At 35.5% G+C, this 21,742-nt stretch overlaps 1 protein-coding gene across 24 annotated transcripts in view; it reads left to right on the top strand.

Annotated features, from left to right (window-relative positions):
• CADPS2 (calcium dependent secretion activator 2) overlaps positions 1–21,742 on the top strand; it is a 294,985-nt gene that overhangs the window by 211,586 nt on the left and 61,657 nt on the right. For 14 of the 24 annotated variants that reach the window (XM_042018148.1, XM_042018134.1, XM_042018154.1 and 11 more), the window contains 4 exons: positions 1,957–2,058; positions 6,171–6,234; positions 8,328–8,451; positions 10,958–10,978. In XM_042018148.1, coding sequence (XP_041874082.1) covers positions 1,957–2,058; positions 6,171–6,234; positions 8,328–8,451; positions 10,958–10,978 — 311 coding nt within the window. The remainder of the gene's footprint in view (positions 1–1,956; positions 2,059–6,170; positions 6,235–8,327; positions 8,452–10,957; positions 10,979–21,742) is intronic. The other 10 variants (XM_042018140.1, XM_042018137.1, XM_042018158.1 and 7 more) reach the window with 1 other exon arrangement.

Genomic DNA, 21,742 nt, shown 5'->3' with positions numbered 1-21,742 from the left:
CTTGCAACAAGAAGAAACAAAATTGTGATTCAGACTTCATGCTATTTTCTAAAAGCGTGTTTTCAATAGATGAGTTTTTCAGTGCTATAGATGGTACTTTTCCAACGCCTTTTTGTGTACTCCTTCTGGGATATCTGCTTCTATGCAAACATATATTTAGCAGTTCGGAAAATTTTAGTTGTTGTCATCAAGGTTCCTTGTGACAACAAACTCGGTGAAGTGACAGGTCTCTGGTACATAGTGATCCTAGCCTTAGAGCAGGATGACAGATATGACATCCTGCTGGCTCACCTTTTTCACTTACTGTTATCTGGACCCCTAGGTCTTTTCTGACATATATATGACATGCCTCAGCGAGGCCTAATATGACAGAACTATTTACTTTATCAGTCCAGAGCGCAATCTCTCCTGACAATGAAATCAGACAGTGCAATTTACTTAAATTTGAGCTCATTCCATCTGTCAGAATGCTGAGGTGAAGTATCCTGGCATCTATCAAAAGAGAGAAGATAAGTTTTTTGCTCTTTCACATCAAATTTATACAATGGTATATTGATGTGCCTGACTACTACTATACCTACCACATCTGATTTTTTATTGTTGTCTTCACAATAATTTAAGGAATTCAGGCATTCTTTCCACCTTGACTTGACAGGTCACAAATATAAGTGATTTAAAGGGTGAGAGAATTGTTTATGTCATGACCAGGTAGCAACTTATCCCTCCTAGATTTGAGTATAGTGCAGAAAGTTAAAGGAAAAAGATACTCGTAGAATCCTAGAATGATTCTTGGAACAATCAGAATGTTCCAAGAAAGAATGTTGTCTTTCTTCATGACATTTTACTACAATTTTCTCAGTTCTACAAACACTGAGATAGTTTTGGAGGATCCGGAGCAAATACAGGGCAGATCCACACATAGTGTCAGGTTCAGAAACTCAGGTGAGAAGCAGTAGCTGATTTGTTATCTTGGAGCTGGAAGTTAAGAATGTAACAGGAAGTTTTCAGATACTTCTTTTTCAAGTATGCTGTATGTGGGGAAGTTGTGACTGCATGACAAAAATAATATTTGGGAACTGTGTATTTAATTTTTTTTTTTTTAACTTCTGTCACCATTTTAATATAAGTACATCAGTAACACATTTAGGCTAAGACTTTAGCCTAAGTTTTTTATTCTTTTTTATTTTTGTCTGCTGAATGATGCAATATAGCAGGTCAATAAGAGTACAATGCTTAACATAATAAATATAAATATAAATATATATAATATATATAATTATATATAAAATATAATATAAATAAATATAACCTTATTTTTTAATTATTGTGACTTAAATTTGATGTTCAAAAAAATGCGAGTGCTTTTGTTTTTTAAAGACCTTTTTGTTGCATCTTTGATGCTGTGCCTATGTGGAAGTCTTGAACACATGATGCTATTTGTCAGTATAGGATGAGGACTCAAACTATCCCCACTATGTAGGATTCCTAGGTGTTGCCTGCTGTGGCTTTTCTCACTGTAGTTTCCCTCCCACCTTTACTTTAAAATCACTTTTAGCTGTATTGTGCCTCTAGAAAAAGAAACAGAAGATTCGAGGAGTTGAAATTTAACAAGATTTGAGTAGGCCTCTTTACTGTGACAATAGTACTAATTTTCTTGAGAAAATTGTCTTTTGGAAGGATTTGCAAGAGTTATATGTTACCTTGTGTTCATATAGAGATGATGTAGAAACTTAGGACTTGAATTCAAAAGTTCAGCTCAAAAGTTAAAATCTTTGTCCAGTTGCAGCCTGTTCTTTAACTATATTCACAAGTAATTGCTTATCCTTTGAGACAATGAGAAAAGGGAAAGGGGAGTTAACAATGATGTTAAATAAAAACTTTAGAAATAAAGATCATTGTCCAAAGACAAATCCACATGAAGGCATATCAACAATTATTAAATATTTAATATTACAGGCCGGATGGAATTGGAACAGTATCTGTGGAAGAGAAGGAAAGGTTTGAGGAAATTAAGGACAGACTTTCCTCCCTTTTAGAAAACCAAATAAGCCATTTCAGGTAAGTGTAACAATTATTTAATGAATGCTACATTTTTTCTGGAAGAATTTTCTTGTGGTGTTTAATTTTGGTCTTGAACAAGTGGAGTGAAAATAAAATAGTCTACCCACAAAGGAATAGCTTAAATATGGAATAATTTATTTACACAAGTGGTGGTACTTGAAATTTATTTGTGTAGTATGTGAGTTTATTTTTCTGTGATAGAAAAGATTGTGCAAAAATATATGCCTTGGTTTTGTTTATTTTTTAAAGTTCAAGCTTTGTATAACTCTAACCAAGAAATCTGTCTGAATGAAAGTGACTGTGCCATGACTATTTCTGGATTACTAGGGGTCAGTAAATCATATGAGTAGAGGACATCTTTGATAGATGGCAGCTAAAACTCTTCTTGATGTCTAATGTAATTTTCCTGGTTTCATGATATACTTATCTTTCCTAAGGTAAGGATCATCATGCTCAATAAAGAGTTTGTCATATTAAGGACTGTCAATACCAGCAGAAGATGTTTAGAGAAGGAGTGCAAGAAACAGGAAACGTGGGATTTCCTGCTGTTTTGTGGCAGTTGGTTTATGAAACTTAGTATAAAAATTGCATGTCGACACCAAACCTGTTACTTCGTCACACTAAGCCAACCCATCTGCCACTATTCTGTCAATCTAATCCTTTTGGACTGTATTTATAGAATTTTTTTGTCTCTGTATCACATCATAACAGCCAGTTCCACCATTTAAACAGTTCTTTGTGAAACAGAACTTTTGTTTGGCAGGGTTGAGTATGAGTTTGTTGAATGCCTCTCTGGTTCGATGAGGTAAATATCTAGTATTCACTGGCATCATAGGTCACTGGGGATTTTTTTGAACATAGAGGACATAGCAGCCTTCACTTGGGACTTCATATTTATATTTAACTAAAGAGAGTTAGGGTTCTCCTTGGAGAGTGTTCCTTTCAGGGAAAAACAATGATCCTTCCTTTCCTTTAAAGAATCCTCCCTAACACATTTCCTCTTTCCTCCCTTCTATGGGGATAAAGACCTCTTACAGGAGAAATGATACAGAACAGTATAGGACAGAGTGCTCCCTACCTTCAGGCCTTCACATGCATGAGACTAATTACAAGATGTATAATGAAGTTTTGTATAAATGTACAAATAATCTTTTGAGGTGAAACAAATAAAAATCCCCATCATATCTGCTAACCTACACTTCAGAGTTACGTCAATGAGCTTGGGCTACATCACTGACCGTAGAATCTTTCTGCCTCAGTCTTGGTGGATTTTGAGCAAATTTAAACAGCATTAGAAACTCCTTCTTGAGAGCAATTGAATGTGTCATTCAAACATGAATGACTTCATCCTTTAGAGGACTCTGAGGTTTGCCTTAAAATCCTATTTAATCAATACAGACAAACTGTGCTCTGCCAGGTGAGGAGTGGTTACTGTCTTTTACTGCGAACAATTAGAAATAAAAAAGAAAAACATAGGTGAAATGTCTGGATTTAAGCAAGAATACTGGCATAATACTGGAAGAAAGAAAAAAGATACTGCCTTAGAATCTGAATTTATAAAGCATATAAAGTCACAATGTAGGACATAGTGACAAAGCATGGGAAGTAACATTTTAAATAAAACCTTGACTCAAGATATGTGTAAAGATCACCGCTAGCGATTAACAAAGAATAACCTTGGCTGTCAGATTGCTTTCTTAGGAAAACATGGTATTAAAGCAGCTCCGTATTTCAGTCCTTCAAAATTGTTATGATACCTGTGAAATGCAGAATGTTTTGAAAAATACATTCAACAGTAAAGATTTATGCAGAGTATGCACTGAATTTCTCTGCTTTGGCCTTACTGTCCTTGAATGCCCTGTATTCCCTGTCATCAGGCATTGCCGCCATCTCCCAGGCTAGTTTCCTACTTCCATTGTCCTTTATACTGTCAGTGTGGGCATCCATGCTGTTTATTTGTTATATTTCCTAGAATATTTCAGAGACTTTCATGTCCTCCATGTTCAGATAAGTTTTATCATTTTTAAATGCCAGATTCTCTACAGTAACCTCTTTATCTTCCTCATGGAATCACAGAGAGGGTGTTTGATTGTTACCACTTTGGTTTCTTAATTGTGGCATGCATTTGGCTCCTAATTTTTGAATTTTACCTCAGGCTGCTTGTAGGTTTCTTGCTTTTTTTGATTGCATCTTTAAGGTTTTTGCTTTCATTTTTCAAGTTCTTCATTTTTTCATAGATCCCATTTTTGAAATTGTATATACATGTACTAAATGCACTTGTCCTAAATTTTGGCCTGCTCTCTTTTGCTACATTATTGAATTGTATTGCCTTAAGATTATTACTACAGAGCACCTCTTCTGCTCTGCACCTCTCAAGCTATGTCCTCTTCAGATTTGAGACCAAATACAGAATAGCATCTTTTTTTGTGGGTCCTAAATTAGCTGCTCAGGAGAGCAATTCAAACCTGTGTCTCAAAACATTATGCCTTGTCCTACTGAAATATCAGTCAAGTGTATGTATCTAGAGTTGAAATCTTGAACTTGCAGCTCCTCTAATCTCACTTAACATTTTGTAATCACGCTGATCATTATAACTAGGGGATCAGTGGTACAGACATCCAAGAATCGTCAGCACTTTTTTTCCCCTGTAATATGTTGGTACTTTTCCAAGCTTTGCCCTCTCTCCATTGCTTACTGTTGTGTGCACTGGTCAGACATGCACTGTGAAGAGTGCATGTCTCTTCTTGCCTTTTCAGAGCAGCTCTGAATATTTGCTGTGTCCACCTAAGTCACTAGGTCACACCCATCTGAAAAAGACGCTCTTCCTTGCCTGCCAACTGACCTGCAGCTTCCAGTTTTAGTACTCCCCTATGGCCTTTTTAATTTCATTTTCACTGCTATCAGCCTGGTTCCATTATGATTAAGATGCAGTCAGCCCATCCCGTGCTAGTGGCTGTCATCTAAAGTAGTTCTTAAGGTACTTACACCTTTCCTCTCCATCACCTTGTCCACCCACTGAGACTTCAGATCTCTGCCTGCCTCTCAGGCATCAAATGTGGAAGAGACAGTATTTCTGAGAAAGCTATCATGAAGGCCTTGGACTTTAACCTCTTGCCTGGCTGTGTGAATTTTATCTCTGGAGTCTTTCCAGAGATAAAAGCAAATACTGGAATTCTCACTGCAGGAAATCCTGTTTTGACCTCATTTATAAGGCTTTATTTTGGCTGACCAGAATGTAGATCTAAAATTCATTGGTCTGAATCCTTTTATCATTAGAAAATATTTGACTAGTGGAAAACATTAGAATAGGAGGCTACCATTCTCATTCTGAGTAATAATAAAAAAATAGTATCAGCAAAGTAAAAAAATCCTTCTTCCAATTGGGGATATCCCAGTAAGATTTTATAGACAGGATTAAAAGAGATTACAGTCACTTAAGCATTGTACTCTCATTGACCTGCTATATTGCATCATTCAGCAGACAAAAATAAAAAACAAAGCTGTGAATGCAATCACTTTTTAATTTACATAATTTTAGAAGCAGCTATGTTTTAAGTTGGAGCTGATAAAATTTAAGGTAAGTGCTTTTCCAAGGTATTTTTAATATAATAGAAAAAATATGGAATATCTGCCGGCATTTATATCTCTAGAAATGAAAATATCTGACATTTTATCCTTGTCTTAATCCAATTTTAAAATAAAATACAATATACAGAATGCTGCTTCACAGGTCCAACAGCAGTCATGGCTACATGAAAAATAGTATCTCTTTCCAGGAAGATGACAATTAAACTCATCAGAGACCTTTAAATATCCTTCATGGTTGATAAATTGGAAGTTATGCTTTCTGCCTTTTAGGGGTTTTTCTGCATTTAGGCCTAAAATGCTGATAGGCTGATACTGCTGTGATATGAATATACTCCATGGTAGACTACTGAAGAGGCTTTCTGCTTTTATTAATACTCTGGGTATGGTAGTCTTCTGCTAACATAATTTAATGCAAATTGTATGCAGACGCATATTAAAGTAAACTCGTAAAGCAGCTTTTATAATTCTGGTAATTTTATATTCTTCTTTTATTATTTTTTTTTTTGCTTTTACTTTTTAAGATACTGTTTCCCTTTTGGACGTCCTGAAGGAGCTTTGAAAGCCACACTTTCATTACTTGAAAGGGTAAGTTTGAGAACATAATTTAAATTCTGCATGACTACTGAGCCTGCATTTTTCTTTTGCCTTCAGGCTGCTGAAAGCAGACTCATGTCTTCTCAGGTGTTTTACTACTGGTTTTAACTGCTCACTGGAAAGTTGGTTGTTTTTGTTTTTCTCTCATTATCTTCCACAGAGGCAAACAGCTGTTTTCTGTAGGGCTTATTTACTTTCACTTCAAGCCACTGAACTGTAGTCAGTGACTATGCTCCTTTTTAATTTAACACTTATGCAGCATTACCTCTAAAGTAGTACAAGTCTACTCTATAGCCCCTCTTTCCTGCTGTTTATGCCTTCTATGCTGCTGATATTGTCTATACTCATATGTAATATTAAGAGCCTTCTATATAATTCAAATAATATTCCTTAAATGCATAATCTGAGTAAATTTAAGAAGAAAAAGCTATACGCAGTAAATCTGATATGGGCAGCTTTGAATGTGAACTCCTGCCCAGCAAATCCTCTTGAATTGACTGGAAAGGAGAATACCTTATAATGATAAAAGCATCTCAGTCATCTCTGTGGAAAGAGGACTTTAAATTCCAGCAGAGATTCCAAGGGAATTGTACCAGCAGGAGTCTGATGAAGGTATGTATTTAAAAAAAGCTTAGATCTCAGGCTATGTTGCTTTGCCAAAATCTGAGAGGTTTGATCCTGGCAAATATTAGTTATTCTGCACTGCAGAACACTTCATGGATAGAGATTCTCTCTTAGGAAACCTCTGCAATGTTCAGAAAACACACAGGGAGCCTGAGTAGATATGTTTTGTTTCACTTACCATCTCAGTGATTGTAATGCTGTGTCGGTTCCTTTGTGCTTTATGAAACATCCATTTCCTCTCCCCGTTCCTGCTGTTTCAAATGGCAATGGTGCTCTAACTGGTGCTCAAGCAACACTGCTGTCAGTCTTGACTAGGAATAAATGTGCTTTCCTACATTTGTGGATGCAGAATGGGTTAGAAACATTTTATTTTACCTGTCTTTGAAAAATGTGAAAAAAAATCAGAGCAAGAACAAAAGGTTTTGAATACTGAATATTCACTTGTTTATAACCCAGAAGTTATTAATTAAAAAAAGCAAGGTAACACAGGTAGATAAGTCGTATTTGTGTGCAAGTATTCTAGAAGTCTGCTTTACAGCAATGTCTTCCTAATAGCTTCTCTGTTGCTGAACCTGTTTCTTTTCTACCACATCCTTCCCCAGACAGTATCTCTCGCTTCCTCCTTTTAACAGTAATTTTTAGATATATAAGGGTGTAGCTTGTCCGGGGATCCACTTGAGAAGCATTTTTTAAAGGTTATGTGTTATCTGAAATTTTATTATTTACATGAAAATGTGATGAAAACATACTGAGTTTTGTTTACACCTACCAGTTGAAAGTTAATGGAGTGCAGAGTTAAAGTAAAAATGCAAGTGAATCAACTTTTTTTTTTTTTTTTAAATATAGTAATCCAGAGTATATTATGTTGCATTCATATAAAGAGGTATGGATTCTTGGTTTACCTCACTTGCAGTAGGTGAGGTAACAACTCACATGTTTTGAAAACCTTCATATGGACTGTTCTTCTACTTGTCCATAATAAAATATTCTGCTGGAAGTTCAACGTTTTCCCTGCCCACTATAGGCGGCATTTTTTTCACAGCAAGAACATGTTGAGTTTGAATAACTTTACCCTGTTTTAGAGTCCATGGTTATGCAATGGTGGAAGCTTTTCCACAGGTGAGAACCAAGCAAATTTCCACAACCGCATCTGTAGTGGTAACCATGACCCAGCCCATCCACAGAACGCTCTTGTTCTACTGGTCTTGACATCACCCAAAGACTGACTGGCAGGCTGCAAGATGCGAAACAGGAGGGATAAATACCATAAAGGCACTCAAACCAGGGTTGAACAGAAACCTTCAAAGATGAAGATCCAGCTCCACCCCCTGAAATAGTTCCTTTTTGACTTCTGCCTTCAATCATTATCAGATCTGTAGTAACTTCAGGATACTTTTATCCTTTTCCTGTGGGGTTTGGGTAATAATTGTAATGAAGTGGTATAATTGTCTCTGACACAGGTTTTAATGAAAGATATTGCCACTCCCATACCAGCAGAAGAGGTGAAGAAAGTGGTTAGAAAATGTCTGGAGAAGGCTGCCTTGATCAATTACACTCGACTTACAGAATATGCCAAAATAGAAGGTTAGTACAGCAATCAACTGCCAAAGTGGCTGTAAAAGCCAACAGTGCCTATTAGCTGCATATTCCGTGAGCAGCCTTTTCCCTTTCCAGAACAAACCCCTTCCACAGCAAGGGGAAATGTCTCATTAAAATCTCAGCTGGTGAACTGTGGAGCTTTTTCCTATTCATTGCTTTAATATGCCTCCTGGGACCCTGTTTGAATGAAAGACTAGGACTTCCTAATTTAAGTCGCCCTTTGTTCTTACTTTTGAGTTCTTCGTAAATCTAAGAGGTTGTTTATGGGTTATTTTTTATTTCTCTAGCTATTTCTAGTGATTAAACTACTGACAGAAAATTCTTTCCTTAACACCAGTGTCACTGCCTTGAAATTTAAAAACTCTTTGTATAGATTCTTTTCTGAAGTATTTATAAGGCAGACAAATAGATAAATGCTATTTATTTTTGCTGCTGTGTTATCAGATGTATAATAATAATCTGACGATTAAAACCTTAATTACATCCTGATTGAATGAATTAATGGGACAAAATACTAGGTTTGAAGGTAATCAGGAGTTTTTCTGAAAGTTTGGTATGTTCTATAAAGTATATCATGAAATTAAGGAAAATTTTGCTAAAAATAATGGCCAGGATGCACAGTGTCATTTTACTATTTGTAAACCTTATGTAGAACAAAAAGGAAGTCATAATAGTCAAATGCCTTGTCTAGACAGACTTTAATTCTCCTGAAGTACAAAAAGCTTGAGATGCTTCTGTCCATATATATTCAAGAGCATAAATCTGTGTGCTCTGGATTTTTGGAGCTAGAGTTAATTACAATGAAATATTGAAGGATGAATCCTATTTTTAAAAAATACAAATTTTATGCATATTAATTTTTTTAATAGCATGTATTTCTAGCAATACACCAGGAGAAACAGAGTTAGCATAGGAGCAAATTGAAGAAGCCTCATATATTTAGCAATATTATAAAGCCAACTTTTTTCCCATTTTTTGTCTCTGCTCAAATTCTCTGAAAAACATGAGTTAACCGACCTCACAAGTGATTAACAAAAGATACATCTCGTCACTATAGAAACCAGTATTATATCGTGGAAGTAGCAACATGAAGCCATCCTAGTAACCAGTTTATCATAATTAATTATGATATCATGTTGTGTTAAAGAAAGAAAGGATGAATATTAAATCTATTCTGGAAAATGGAAAGATAAAAAAGAACTTTTTTCCTTAGTTTTTATCTTTCTATATTCATAGAGGGAATTTTTAATGTTCAGTATTTAAATCGTGTATCAAACCTGTTAAAACAATGAATATAAAACTAGAAACATTTTCGTAATATGACAAAAGCTTGCAAAAGATACCTAAACTCATTGACAGTAAAATGGATTGGAAAATTTTTTGCCATGATGTAAATACATCTTTTCCCAAGATTTTTTACTATATCCTAGAGGATTGTGGGACTTCCCCTGAGGCAGGCAAAGTTTGCACTTTAGAATATTCACATTGTTAACACTGAGTAAGCTGGAACAGCACATGAAACTGACTCCCATATTTCTACTTGCAGATTTCTTTTTGGATTTATTGCCTTTTGGTTGGAACACAACTAGATTTATTTAAATAGTTTTACACTCAAGTAGTTGTAAACTCGAAGCACAATAGATTATTGCATATATAAAGATAAATAGGTGAAGTACTTTTCTGAGAATAAAGTACTGTTTGAAAGTGAAGGACTCCAGCATCATAACATCAGAAAATTCAATGCACTGGATTTCAGTAGCAGTGAGTCCTGTATTGGTCTCTTTTGATACTCTGGTCATTACAAACATCCTACTTTTGTACCAATATAAAAGTAACATTTTCAGGAGTAGGTTCCATTCTGCTTCTTTAGGTTTATAGGAGCATTATTGTATCTGTGCACTGAAGTTGCATTCTTCTCTTGAAAGGAATTTATGTTAGTGTTTGCATTAGATGCTTACTCCTCAAATTGCATACAGAAAGCATATAGTCCTTATCTTTATAATATTTATGTCCTCAAATATGGCTGGCAGCCATTTTGGAGATTTTTGTCCTTTGAATATTTCTTCAGTGAACAACATCATATCAGTTAGTCAAAATGTAATTATTACAAGATAATATCAGCTATAGACCAATAGCAAATACCTAAAAAGTAGAGATACAAAGAAGGTTCTAATACAAATAATATTCTCATATTTTTACTTTCTTATATTCTTTTAATATCATATATGTTTCTAAATTCCCAGGCACAATATGGCTGCAAGCTCAGTGCCTGAGTTTGAAAAAAGACTATATAGGACTAGTAAATGCAAATATATTGCTCAAAAACATGCACCATTTCTCCCTCACATGACAAAACCCATCACTTGTTTAATGTACTAAAGATTTTAAGAATATTTTAACTCCTTATATGATATTTATTCTTCCCTAATTATATGAGTTTTATTTCTGTAATGATGTTTTTTTCTTTCCCTATTTTTTTTTTTTAATTTAGCAACAGCAGAAAAGGACTCAGGTGATTACTATTTGTGTGCATGTCTGCATGAATTACAGATGTGGTGTGTTGTGTCTGTTGTTATTCTTTTTCTTGATTTGAACAATATCAAGATACTGACCAGAACATTGTGAACATTAAAATTAATTTTGGTGTAGTATAGCCCATGTATTTACACTGATACTTAATTATGATGTACATATTTATTTGCAGTTTAGCTAACTTTGTGTTTTGGAATATGATGAAATTGTATTTTCTGTGAAAGTATAACTAAATGATGCAGAAAAGTTTAATTTTGTTAAATTCACAATCAGTTTGGGTATTTAGAGAAATGTAATTTCATAGTCCTCTGCAAAAATTGTATCTGTTTCATAACAGGATTGCTCAATTTATTAATGTAAGTCTTCATAGGAAAAAAAATCTTGTAAAACTGGTTTTATATTTCTCTGATACAGCTTTCTTTAGTGATAAGTTTCTTTTTCTAGTTACAGCTGAGGGTTACAAGGATGGTAGTTCTTTGTGTTCCTAATTTCGTGATGATGATATGGTGTATGTTCTCCTATAGTACAGGGAGTGGGTTTTGAGTCCTGATATCCCAATATTTAAAAATCATCATACAAAGAGCACGGCTGAGGTAGTATTTGCAGTTGAGAGTAGAAGTATGAGGGATTGTGCGTATCTGTTCTGTGAGATAGAGCTGTGCACTGCTTTGTCTTACCTGACATACTTACCCAAAGGAGGATTGATTGTGGTGCTTTGTTGGGTTTCACAAATAATATCAACCACAGTTATGGGAAGGGGCATTGAGCTGGTGATGAACTAATTTTCCATCTGGAAGGACAGAGTGGCCTGATGACTACAAATTCGCATGAATGTAGTTCAAAGAGGAGCTCCTTGCCAATGAGGGGCTTGAAAATTACCAACAAATTACTAAAACTACATTTTTTAACAACTGTGTCTGTAACTGAAGAGTCAAAAAATTCCACAGATTTCCAAGACTTCCACTGTTTTTTGTTTAAAAGCTTTAAATGCCCTGTAAATAGGATATCTATTTGTAATTTTTAAAAAAGAGAGCAGGGAATGCACTAGTGGGACGAATATTCGTGCCACAGTCTGTTAGGATGAGTTGATGGGAGCTCACATTGCTCAGACAATCTGCTGACCCCTCCAATCAACAGGGAGAGGTTCCTGAGGCGGGGGACTCAGAGTGCTCTGAGGGTCCTTCAACAATTTCTCTGTGAAAGGACCTATCTCATACCATCAATTGCACAATACCCTAAAGACAGTTTCCCTTCTAGGTAAGATACCTAAAACTAGATAGCACAAATATCCCATTTAAAGTTTTTATGCCTGTAGGTATTAAAGAAAATATCTCGTCAAATTAGAAATTCACAAACAATTAATTGAAAACAATTCGTGAAATGAGAAAATGTTAGAATTGTTTCCTTTCACCTTTGCACTCTAAAACCTCGCCTGTGCACTTTTATACAATATATACACTTTTATACAATGTTTATCACCTCAAGTACAAATACTCCTTGTGCCATTGCTGATCTTAGTTTTTCTCAGGCTCTTTATGTCAGAAACCCACACCATTAAGCACAGATGACATAGTTACAGGCATAGGGAAAAAAAAAAAAAAGAAAAAGAGAAAGGGCTGTACCTGATTTTAGTCATTTTACATTAGGTTTCTCCATACTTTGAAAGAAACCATTGCCCGTCTTAAGATAGGATAGCGAAGTTGTCCCTTAAGCAACTTGGCAAATAACTAGATTAGAGAATGGATGAGAGAAAAGCCAATCACATACAGTGAGTAAATGGAAGTTCACTGTATGAGTTGGCTGAAGCTAGAGGTTTATAGGCTGTGTTTATAATTTAGTTGCTTAATTAAATACCAGTTCTGTCGGGGTCTCCTCCCCCTGCCATGGAGCCCTGGGAGAGGGGCCCTGGGGGGGAGACACGGGGTTTCCCTGCCCCTGGTCAGCCTCATTCCCCATTGGTTGGTTTGTGTTTCCCGGTGTGGCCAAGGACCCTCGGGTCCCGTGACTGCGGAGTTCCTGAGCTGAGCCCCAGCCATGCGGCTGGAGAAATAAACATCTCTCTGAAACGTCTATCAAGAATCTGTCCATATATATTTTTTTCTACGGGCCTCCTGTTTTGATACATCGTGTTACAGAATCCCCGCTGTAACACAGTTCTGACTAAAAGTGCAGAAACTCGGAAACTCGGAAAAAAAATAATTTTATTGAAAGGAGCAGATAGACTGTGTCCACCAGAATTTTTTGTAGCATTGAACACATTTCTCTAATGCAAAAGACAAAGCCACTGAGAGGAATCCCAATAAAATGACATTTTAGTGCCAAATCCTACTCCTGTTGGTGTCTCTAGCTGCACTCCTACAGATTTCATAATGGACTTGATGTACAGTATGCTTAGCCCTAATACCATATATTGTGCTTTTGTGGAAAATAAGGGAAAACTATTTCTAGATAACTATTATTTACGCTTTAACTTGTGCACTAGATACTGATAATGAATCTTGAATTGCAGGAGTGTCCTTGTTAGGTAATACGGAGGTGAATATGCAAATTCTTTTTGTTATGAGAATCCTTTCTCAGCAGTGTGGTTGCCAAGTTCCCAGGTCTATTCCCCAAGTGCTCTCATTTTCACAGTCTCAATTGAACAAGACTCTGAATGTTTCCCAAAAACAGTGGTTACTTTCTTAATGGCAAACATAGTGGTGTAAGCAGCACTTCCATCAACAGTATTTGTTTACAGTCAGGATGACATTTTATTTAGCATCCCCCTGTCATTGTACTGTTATGAATATGAAACAGATTTTTTAAATAAAATTACATTTGCCGTGGCAATTATACAGGGTTCAGCATGTCATTCCTTATTACATGTACAGCTGAATTTCTCATGGAGTATCTAATCTGCTCAGTGAGTGCCATTACCATTATAAAGAGAATAACAGGAAACCTACTATTATAATTTTGAACTATATCTAAGAACTCTCATACAATGCCCTGGTAGTTTGCAGCAAGGGTTTATAATTTGTCAAGGATATGAATCACAGCATCAATATATGAAAACCTCTTTTTAAGTATGAGCCATTTTCATTTCAGCATATGCTGCGTTTGAGACTTCACTAGCTGAAAGTACTTTTTAAATTATTTTGTGTATGGCATGTCTTATTCACTATTTAACTTACATTAACTCTTCCTATAGACAATGTTGAACATAAATGGACCTGCCAGATTCTGAGACCAGAGACCAACACCATTCTTCATAAGCATTTGGCATACTTTCTATGAAGAGCCTATAGAAATTTGCATGGCTCCCTCACCTGTTTTCTCTCCTTCAGAAAAGATGGCCTTCCTTATACAGACTTCTTATTTTTTACTTATATTTTATACACATCTGTGCACACAGAGTACTAAAATGCATTATTTATTCCATCTCAGAAGTTAGTATTTTGCCCCATTGAAATCTGAATGGCTGAGGACTAATTAACTCTGCTATTACTGCTGTTATGGCCTGAGAAAAGACAGAAACTTACACATAAATACATTTTTCAGCAGAGGGGCTTTATCTTGCTGTGTAGATATAAAAGGATGGGCTGGGGATTAAAGTGGTAAATGTCTGTAAAGCAAACAGGGCAGTATCTGTCATTGTCCATGGATAGTAATTTCTGAGGCAATAGACAGATCATAAAGATTTGAATTACAGGGCAGTTGTCTTATAACTCACTCTTTTTAAAAGACTGTGGTAACTCAGTATAATGGGCTCTTTCTGCCAAATAGGTTGAATAAAAGGAGTAAGAATAAATTGCATTAAAATTGGAGCGAATAGTTACTGTGTAGTGTACAATTGCTCAAAGACAAATCAGTTGTCATCCAAAAATTTGTTTCTATCAGAAAGACTGCTGGAGGCTGAATAAATATTAACTCCATACAAGAGAATGTCAGGAGGAACTCAAAAGTTTGCTGGGTTTTAAGACAAGGATGGCTAATGTACTCATTACATACAAGTTTCTAAAGGAAGGGTAGTATGTAAATGCCCTCAAGTCTCAGAAGGATCTGTCTGGCTTAAAAAGAAGAACACTACAAACATTATTGAAGCTGAGAAGGCAAGTGGAGAGAGTCATTTACCTGGAGAGGACTTGATTAAAGCTCTCCATGCATGTTCATTTCACTGAACAAAGAAAAGTGGATGAGTTGCACAGCAGCATAGAACGTTCTTGGTCTCTGTTGTGCAACTAAATGGAAAGGAGGATATGCATAAACATCCCTGATTTCAGTTTTGGAGCAGAGGTCTGTAAAAGAATCTCTGTTTTTTTAGGTCCATATCCTGGTACTCCTTTGTAAATATACCTACATCCTCCTTTAACAGTAGGGCTGAGCCGGTCTTTGTCACTGTGCTTCTCCTTTCCAGTCCCCTGTTTCACCCATGTGAAGATCATTTAAAGTCCTATTTGATCTACAGGTGTATCATCACCTTTACAGTAAAATTAGTTCCCAAAAATTAGCATGCTAACCTTGTCCTGTATCCCAGATGAGGGAGGGATAGTTCCATCCTTCATTAGCATTTCATCATCTCCGTTTCTTCCACACCCTATGATACATTTCTAGACAAGAGTTTCATACTCATGCGGCTTAGGCTTTCATCACATTATCTCTAAGTAGCCTCCTATTCTTCATTTTTATCATTTCAGGAGTCCTTCTGTATTAAAGTTTGAATTCCCCCTTCTTGAACACTGGTGACAAGAACTGTGCAAAGTCATCCCTGTGAGATGCCTTGTACAGTAGTAGCAGTACTGTTATACCAGAAACATTTTATCGAATATAGTCAAGGAACATGAGTTCTGATGTCTGTATCATGCTTGTGTCACGCAGCCCTTATGTGAAAAGTTAATTCAACCCAGTCTTCAGAGTTTTCATCATTTTGAGCTGACACATTCCCAGTTTATAGGAAATGTTTATTGCTGTTCTTGTGTCAAAATGTATTGCCCCTTCTTAAAGTATTTTAATATGTTTTCCTTTAACTCTTGAAGGTATTTTAATATGTTTCTCTCTTCCATTCTTTGGAATTATCCAATTCTTTTTACTGCACCTATTTCCCATGTTTTACACATTTGTGTTGTCATTGTCCTCCTAATATTTACTCTAAAGTCCCTGGTGAAAATATTAAGGAAGCTAAGATTAATCTTCAAGGAATCTCTCAAGAACCCTTTTTTTGCTCTTTCTCAGCACTGCCTATTGCCTTTCACTTGAGGCATCTTCTTTATCCCACATACAGTTTCTTTTTGAATCCTCATTTTCTTCAGCTTAACTGGTAGTTTTCCCATGAGGCACAGTATCAAATGCTTTATTAGAATAGATGAGATCTACTGAATTTCTTTTATACAAAAATATCCTATCTAGAAAAGCTACTGCACAAGTCTAGTTCAACCTACCTTTGCAAATCTGTGTTACATTTTATTCTATTTTCTGTTCATTTTATGTCCTCAATTAGTGATTTCTTCACTTTTTGTTTCAGTTAATAATTTTTAACATCTCTTTTCCCTTCTTCTTACATGCCAGCATTAGATTTCTTGTTGTCATTTTTCAGTAAGTCTCTAAAATTTTGTCTTAGAATATTCTGGTTTTTTAAAAATACTTTTTACTAAGTCTGCATTTTCAAGTGCCAGTTTTCTCTCCATCTAATAGGTGAGTTATTCACCTATTCAGTTATTGTTATTCATGAAGCCTTGCAGTTTGCCATGTTTGTTATCTCTTTTATTCTACAGTATCAGGAAGTGCTGAGAATATTAGTTCTTTCCCCCTTTGAAGTGAAATTAGAAGTGAGGAAAAGAAGGAAAATACTGACTGCTTGTGTCTGTGTTGCCAAAATCAGAATACAAAGAATCATATATTAAGTGCTTTGATGGTCAGCCGTAAAAAATGAGATTTTTCTTCTGCATTTACCTTTTAAATTTTGTTATTTCTATGCTTTTCCATAAGCCAAGATTCCCTTTTTTGAAAAAAAAAAAAAAAAAAAAAAAAAACCACAAAAAAACCCAACCAAAAACCCCCACCTGTGAGGGTAATTTCCTTGAATACTATGATAAATTTTAAAAACCTGGAAATACTGTAGTGTGGCTCAGTAAAATGGTAGATTGTGGACTAGGAGATGTAAACTCTAACTTCTTAGAAATCTCATAATCTTTCTGTACTTAGCTAATAATTGTAATTAATTCTAATTTTTTTTCCCCCTAGAATTTAAAATGCTATTGAAATCATAGAAAGCAATTATGGAAAGCCTGGTTTCAGCTTCATAATTAAAGCTAAATCCCACTATTCATATAAGGTCAGATTTTTTTTTTTTAAATCAGAAAAATACAGAATGGCCTTCCAGATCTACCTCCTTACTTTTTCATGCAGGCGTAATTCAGGGAGAAATTGCACAAAAATTCAGCACAGTCAAATCTAAATTATCCGTGGGTAGATTATACCAGTTTGGGGTTAACTCTTCAGAGTGAGTATCTTAGGGGTTTCACTTGTTAAAAAGACCAAATGAATGGGCCCTGCTGGACCAGAGTTGGATCCGTAAAGCTCAAATTATGATGTGTCTGTATTATCAGTTACACTATGTCCTGCTTTACTGTAAGCCCACTGAGGCTGTGAACTTGGGGGCTTCTCAGCATACTTGCCTTTTTTCCAATACCTCTGACTGGAGACAGGTTGGCTTTCCTGAGTGTCTTGTTCTGGACATGCTTGTTTGAAGAAAAGGGGGAAGGATGAAATATGAGGCAGAGAAAACAAGTAAGGGCTATATGCTGTGTCACTGGAGGCTGGCAGGCCAGAGACAGGAGTCTCTCCTAGTTGCACTGTGTTTGTAACCAAGAAAAAAATGCCTCTTTAATCAGCAGATTCCTGTGCTCAGCAAATGTCAATGAGAAATTAATCACACATGTTCAACAGCTTACATGCTGGGGAGAAAATGGAAGAGGTAAATTGTGCATTTCTCTTCAAGGATAAACTCTCTTGTGGAAAGCAAGCTTAAGTTAGGTTTTAGACACACTGTTGTCAGGTTTTAGACATCCTGATTGTCTCGAGAAAGGAGGACTGGGGAGAAGTTCCCTGACCTGTGTGACGCAGGAGGTGAGACTGGATGATCTGACAGTCCCTTGTGGCCCGAGGCTCCATTGGTTCATGAAGCAGTCACTTTTTCATTTCAGTAGCAGTTCACTCAGTTAACTTAGCTCATTTAACAATATTTTCTCGGCACCTATGTGACTCACTGGTAATGCATACTTGAGAAAACATCCATTATTTGCAAAGCCTGGCTTGCTTTTTCATTTTGGCAGAACATGAAGCTGAAAACAGATGATTGATGGCTTTTTCTGTTTATTTTCTAAAAGATGTCAAGCAGCATATTTACTGACTCAACTCCTGCTGCAACTTGTAAGTTTGAGCAGTGTAAACACATCTTAACAACCTTTAGCAATTGTGGGAAGAAAGACATCATGAATATAATGAAAACTGACAGTACTGATTTCCATTCCTGTAATTCTTTTATGCTTACAAAGACAAGCACAGTATTTTGCTCAGGTGTTTTGAAGGTTCTAAAATTTCCAAATAGGAATTTATTGCTACTCATATTTCATATACACTACTTGCTTGGTAAAAAAAAAAAAAGTTAATATTTCATTCTTTATTTCTCAAATTACTTCATAGCCCCTTGTGTATATACACATGTAAATGGTGGATATCCATAAGACATATTCCCTAGAATGTGAAAGGTCCTTAGTTACAGAGAAAAATGGCTAGCTGATGTGGTAACTTAGAGATGGGAAAGAGAGCTTTAGATGAAGCTTAAGTGAAATGTAGGGAAGTCTATATCATGGAAAAGAAATTGCATGTACTGATTTATTCTGTGAATAAGTAAAAAAAATTAGAGAGATTTATCCGAGGATGCAGACTGAGTGCAATTCTCTGCCACCTTTTCTTCTGAACAAGTCTTCTACAAAAATAATGATTTTTAAAATATTGTCAAAAGGTAGAAACATTAAGAGTAATTTGCATGTTTTTAGCTAGTAATAAATAGCTTCAGTGTAAGCTAGTCAATAACATGGTGAGTTTCATGGAAATCTGAAATTGGAATTCATTCAGACTAATATGTCCCACATTTTTACTCATTCCTGCCATGAAACATCAATTGGAGACCTGCCATACTCAATTTAAAGCTGTATTTATAGTTTTCCTACTACTTTTCCTCCTAAACATGATAATCCTATTGAAAAAAAAATGTTCCTGAACACTAGTCCCAAAATGACTGAAAACTTTAAAATGTCTAGTTTAAATAATTTATCATGACTGATTTATTCATCTGCCAGCATCATCCCTGGTCATAGGTAGGTCTTCTTCTTCCCAAGTGGTTCCACTTTGGGAACACTGTATTCCCACATTGCCTGTGAACATTTCTGATCCTCTCTTTCATCCATCATTTTATTAGGCTTATGATGCCTTTGAGACACACACAACAAAAAAAAACTCCTTTCCTTTCCATTCCTGATCAAAATCCATCACTTCAGCATAGATGACCAGAACTGCATTTCCTTAATGCCTTGTTCTTGGCAATTGGTACTTGCCTGAGACCATATTTCTCTTCATGGTGATCTTATCACAGTGGTGGAGCAGGATAATCTCACAGGTGGTAAATCTTTTTTCTCCTGCTCTCCCTAGTGATAATGATACGTGTTCAATAGCCATTTTTAGACCATCTTGAGCTAATTGCAGGTGTGGAATAAGTGAATTTACTCCAGTGCAAAAATGCAACATGAAATTCAATATAATTATTAGAATTACTTTCTTAATAATTTAGAGGAGCCCTTCTAGGATATAATTTTTGAATATTTTACAGCTTATTTCATTTCATTAGGAATATATGCAATTATGAATGCAATTATTTTGTTTGCTTGGTTAGTGGTGAGGTAATGAATATCAGACCGAGTTTGTAATAAAATGAGTTGTTTATGCTGAAGTCAGATGTTCCAGTCATGCTCTGTATTAATATCACTGGTTTATTCCTAAGACTCATTAACATCAGTGACACTGTTAGTGATATGTATTACCTATATGAATTGTACTTGCTGTGTGTTCAGGGAGGAGAGTATGCTGACTGCTAGAAGAAAGTGTGATTTCAGTCCAGGGTAAGTGTAGAAACCACTGGTTTGTTCTGAATCCAATAGCAGTCTTTATAATATAACCTAAATAATAGGCACTTGGCCGATCCTTTCTAATCTCACTTGATTCAATATGGTTGTTGTTGTATTCATATAATCATTGTACAGTATAAAAATTGTAAATGCAATACAGTACAGCATTGGTAACAGTGATCTTGGCATTATGAATGTAGTTTTGTGTCTGGTGTGTGCTTTGTGCTTGAACCATGTTCCTACACTAACTCTTTCTTGAGTTAAATCCTGATTTTGGAAAAAAAAAACCTATTCCAACAAATTTGGTTATGTGGTCTCTTTTAATAAGATTTGAAAAAATTCTTTGTAGCTGCTTCAGTAACTAATTTGCCTGCTTGGTTTTTGCATGAAAACAATGTGGGGTTTTAGTCACTTGGAAGTGAAGAAGATGATGTTTTTTGGAGATTCTAATCTAGTGTTTCTTCAAAAATTGCATCAAAGCTATGTATTTCATCACTGTAATATGCATTAGTGTGCTAGTGCTGGAGAACTGGACAAGTTCTGGAACGTTGCTTTGACTTGCTAGAAATGTTAAGTGTTAAAAATATTTGTTGCATGCGGATTGACATTCTTACTAACACCAAGGAGATTATTGTTTAATTAATCTGATAATGTTCTTTGTCATGATGAATGCAACGTGGGAAAGAAATGTCAGCAGAATTTTCTGCATATGAAAATGTGTATTCACGTGATTGGCTATCCACTTGATCCATAAAAATGCACAAAAAATGAGAAATAGAATTCCTGAAGCCCTCACTGACCTTGTTATCAGCTTTATAAGTCCTCTGCAAACCTGGTTAATGTGATACTTTGTATCTGATTATATTGTACATCATTTTCACCATCTCATGATTTATGCTTAGCAACAAGAGCTTTTTTGGGTAAACAAGCTAATGCTGAAGTTATCCCTAACAATTCAAATTTATTCAATATGTAGTTGGACAAATTACTTTTACTGATTAAAATATGTTTGTAAAAAAATTCTGTTGGACTCTTCCCTTATCTCCTGTGATTCTTTGTGAAATCTACTGCTATGATTTTTTTTTTTTAATTTCAAACTAATGGTTGTTTAATTTCCCTGTAAGTATTTTAGTTACATTTGGTTTACCTTTGTTATTTCCTTTCTTTTTGAAGTCTACTGGGTAAAATGAGTGAGCCTCATGTCATTTGTAACTTTTGCATTTGTGCTTCTTTTAGGTGGAATTTTTAGTAGGCTTGTGTTAATTCTGTTATAAGATCCTTATTTCATAATGCTACTTTTCACTATGGTGCTGAAAAGAATGCAGATTCACCATTACTGATGAACAACAGGGAGAAAATTAGTTATTTGAATAATTAGTTATTAGAAATTAGTTGTATGAATTATTGTGGTTTTCACTTTTCTTATTTTTAAATATGTCTAAAATTGAATGTCTTCTTTTGATGAAATATTTGGAATTTTTGACTGCTGCAAAAGGTATGAATATTGCTGATGACAGTAATGAGTCATCTGGTGAGAATGACATTGTACTGACAATAACAAAAAACATCCCCACTATGTGCTG

The sequence above is a fragment of the Corvus kubaryi genome, unplaced genomic scaffold (genome assembly GCF_017639235.1).
Source record: "Corvus kubaryi isolate FWS band 111438036 unplaced genomic scaffold, C.kubaryi_AGA036_p1.0 137, whole genome shotgun sequence".
Classification (NCBI taxonomy): Eukaryota; Metazoa; Chordata; class Aves; order Passeriformes; family Corvidae; genus Corvus; species Corvus kubaryi.
Note: the sequence above shows the minus strand (reverse complement) of the source record. Positions and strands in the feature narration are given on the sequence as shown.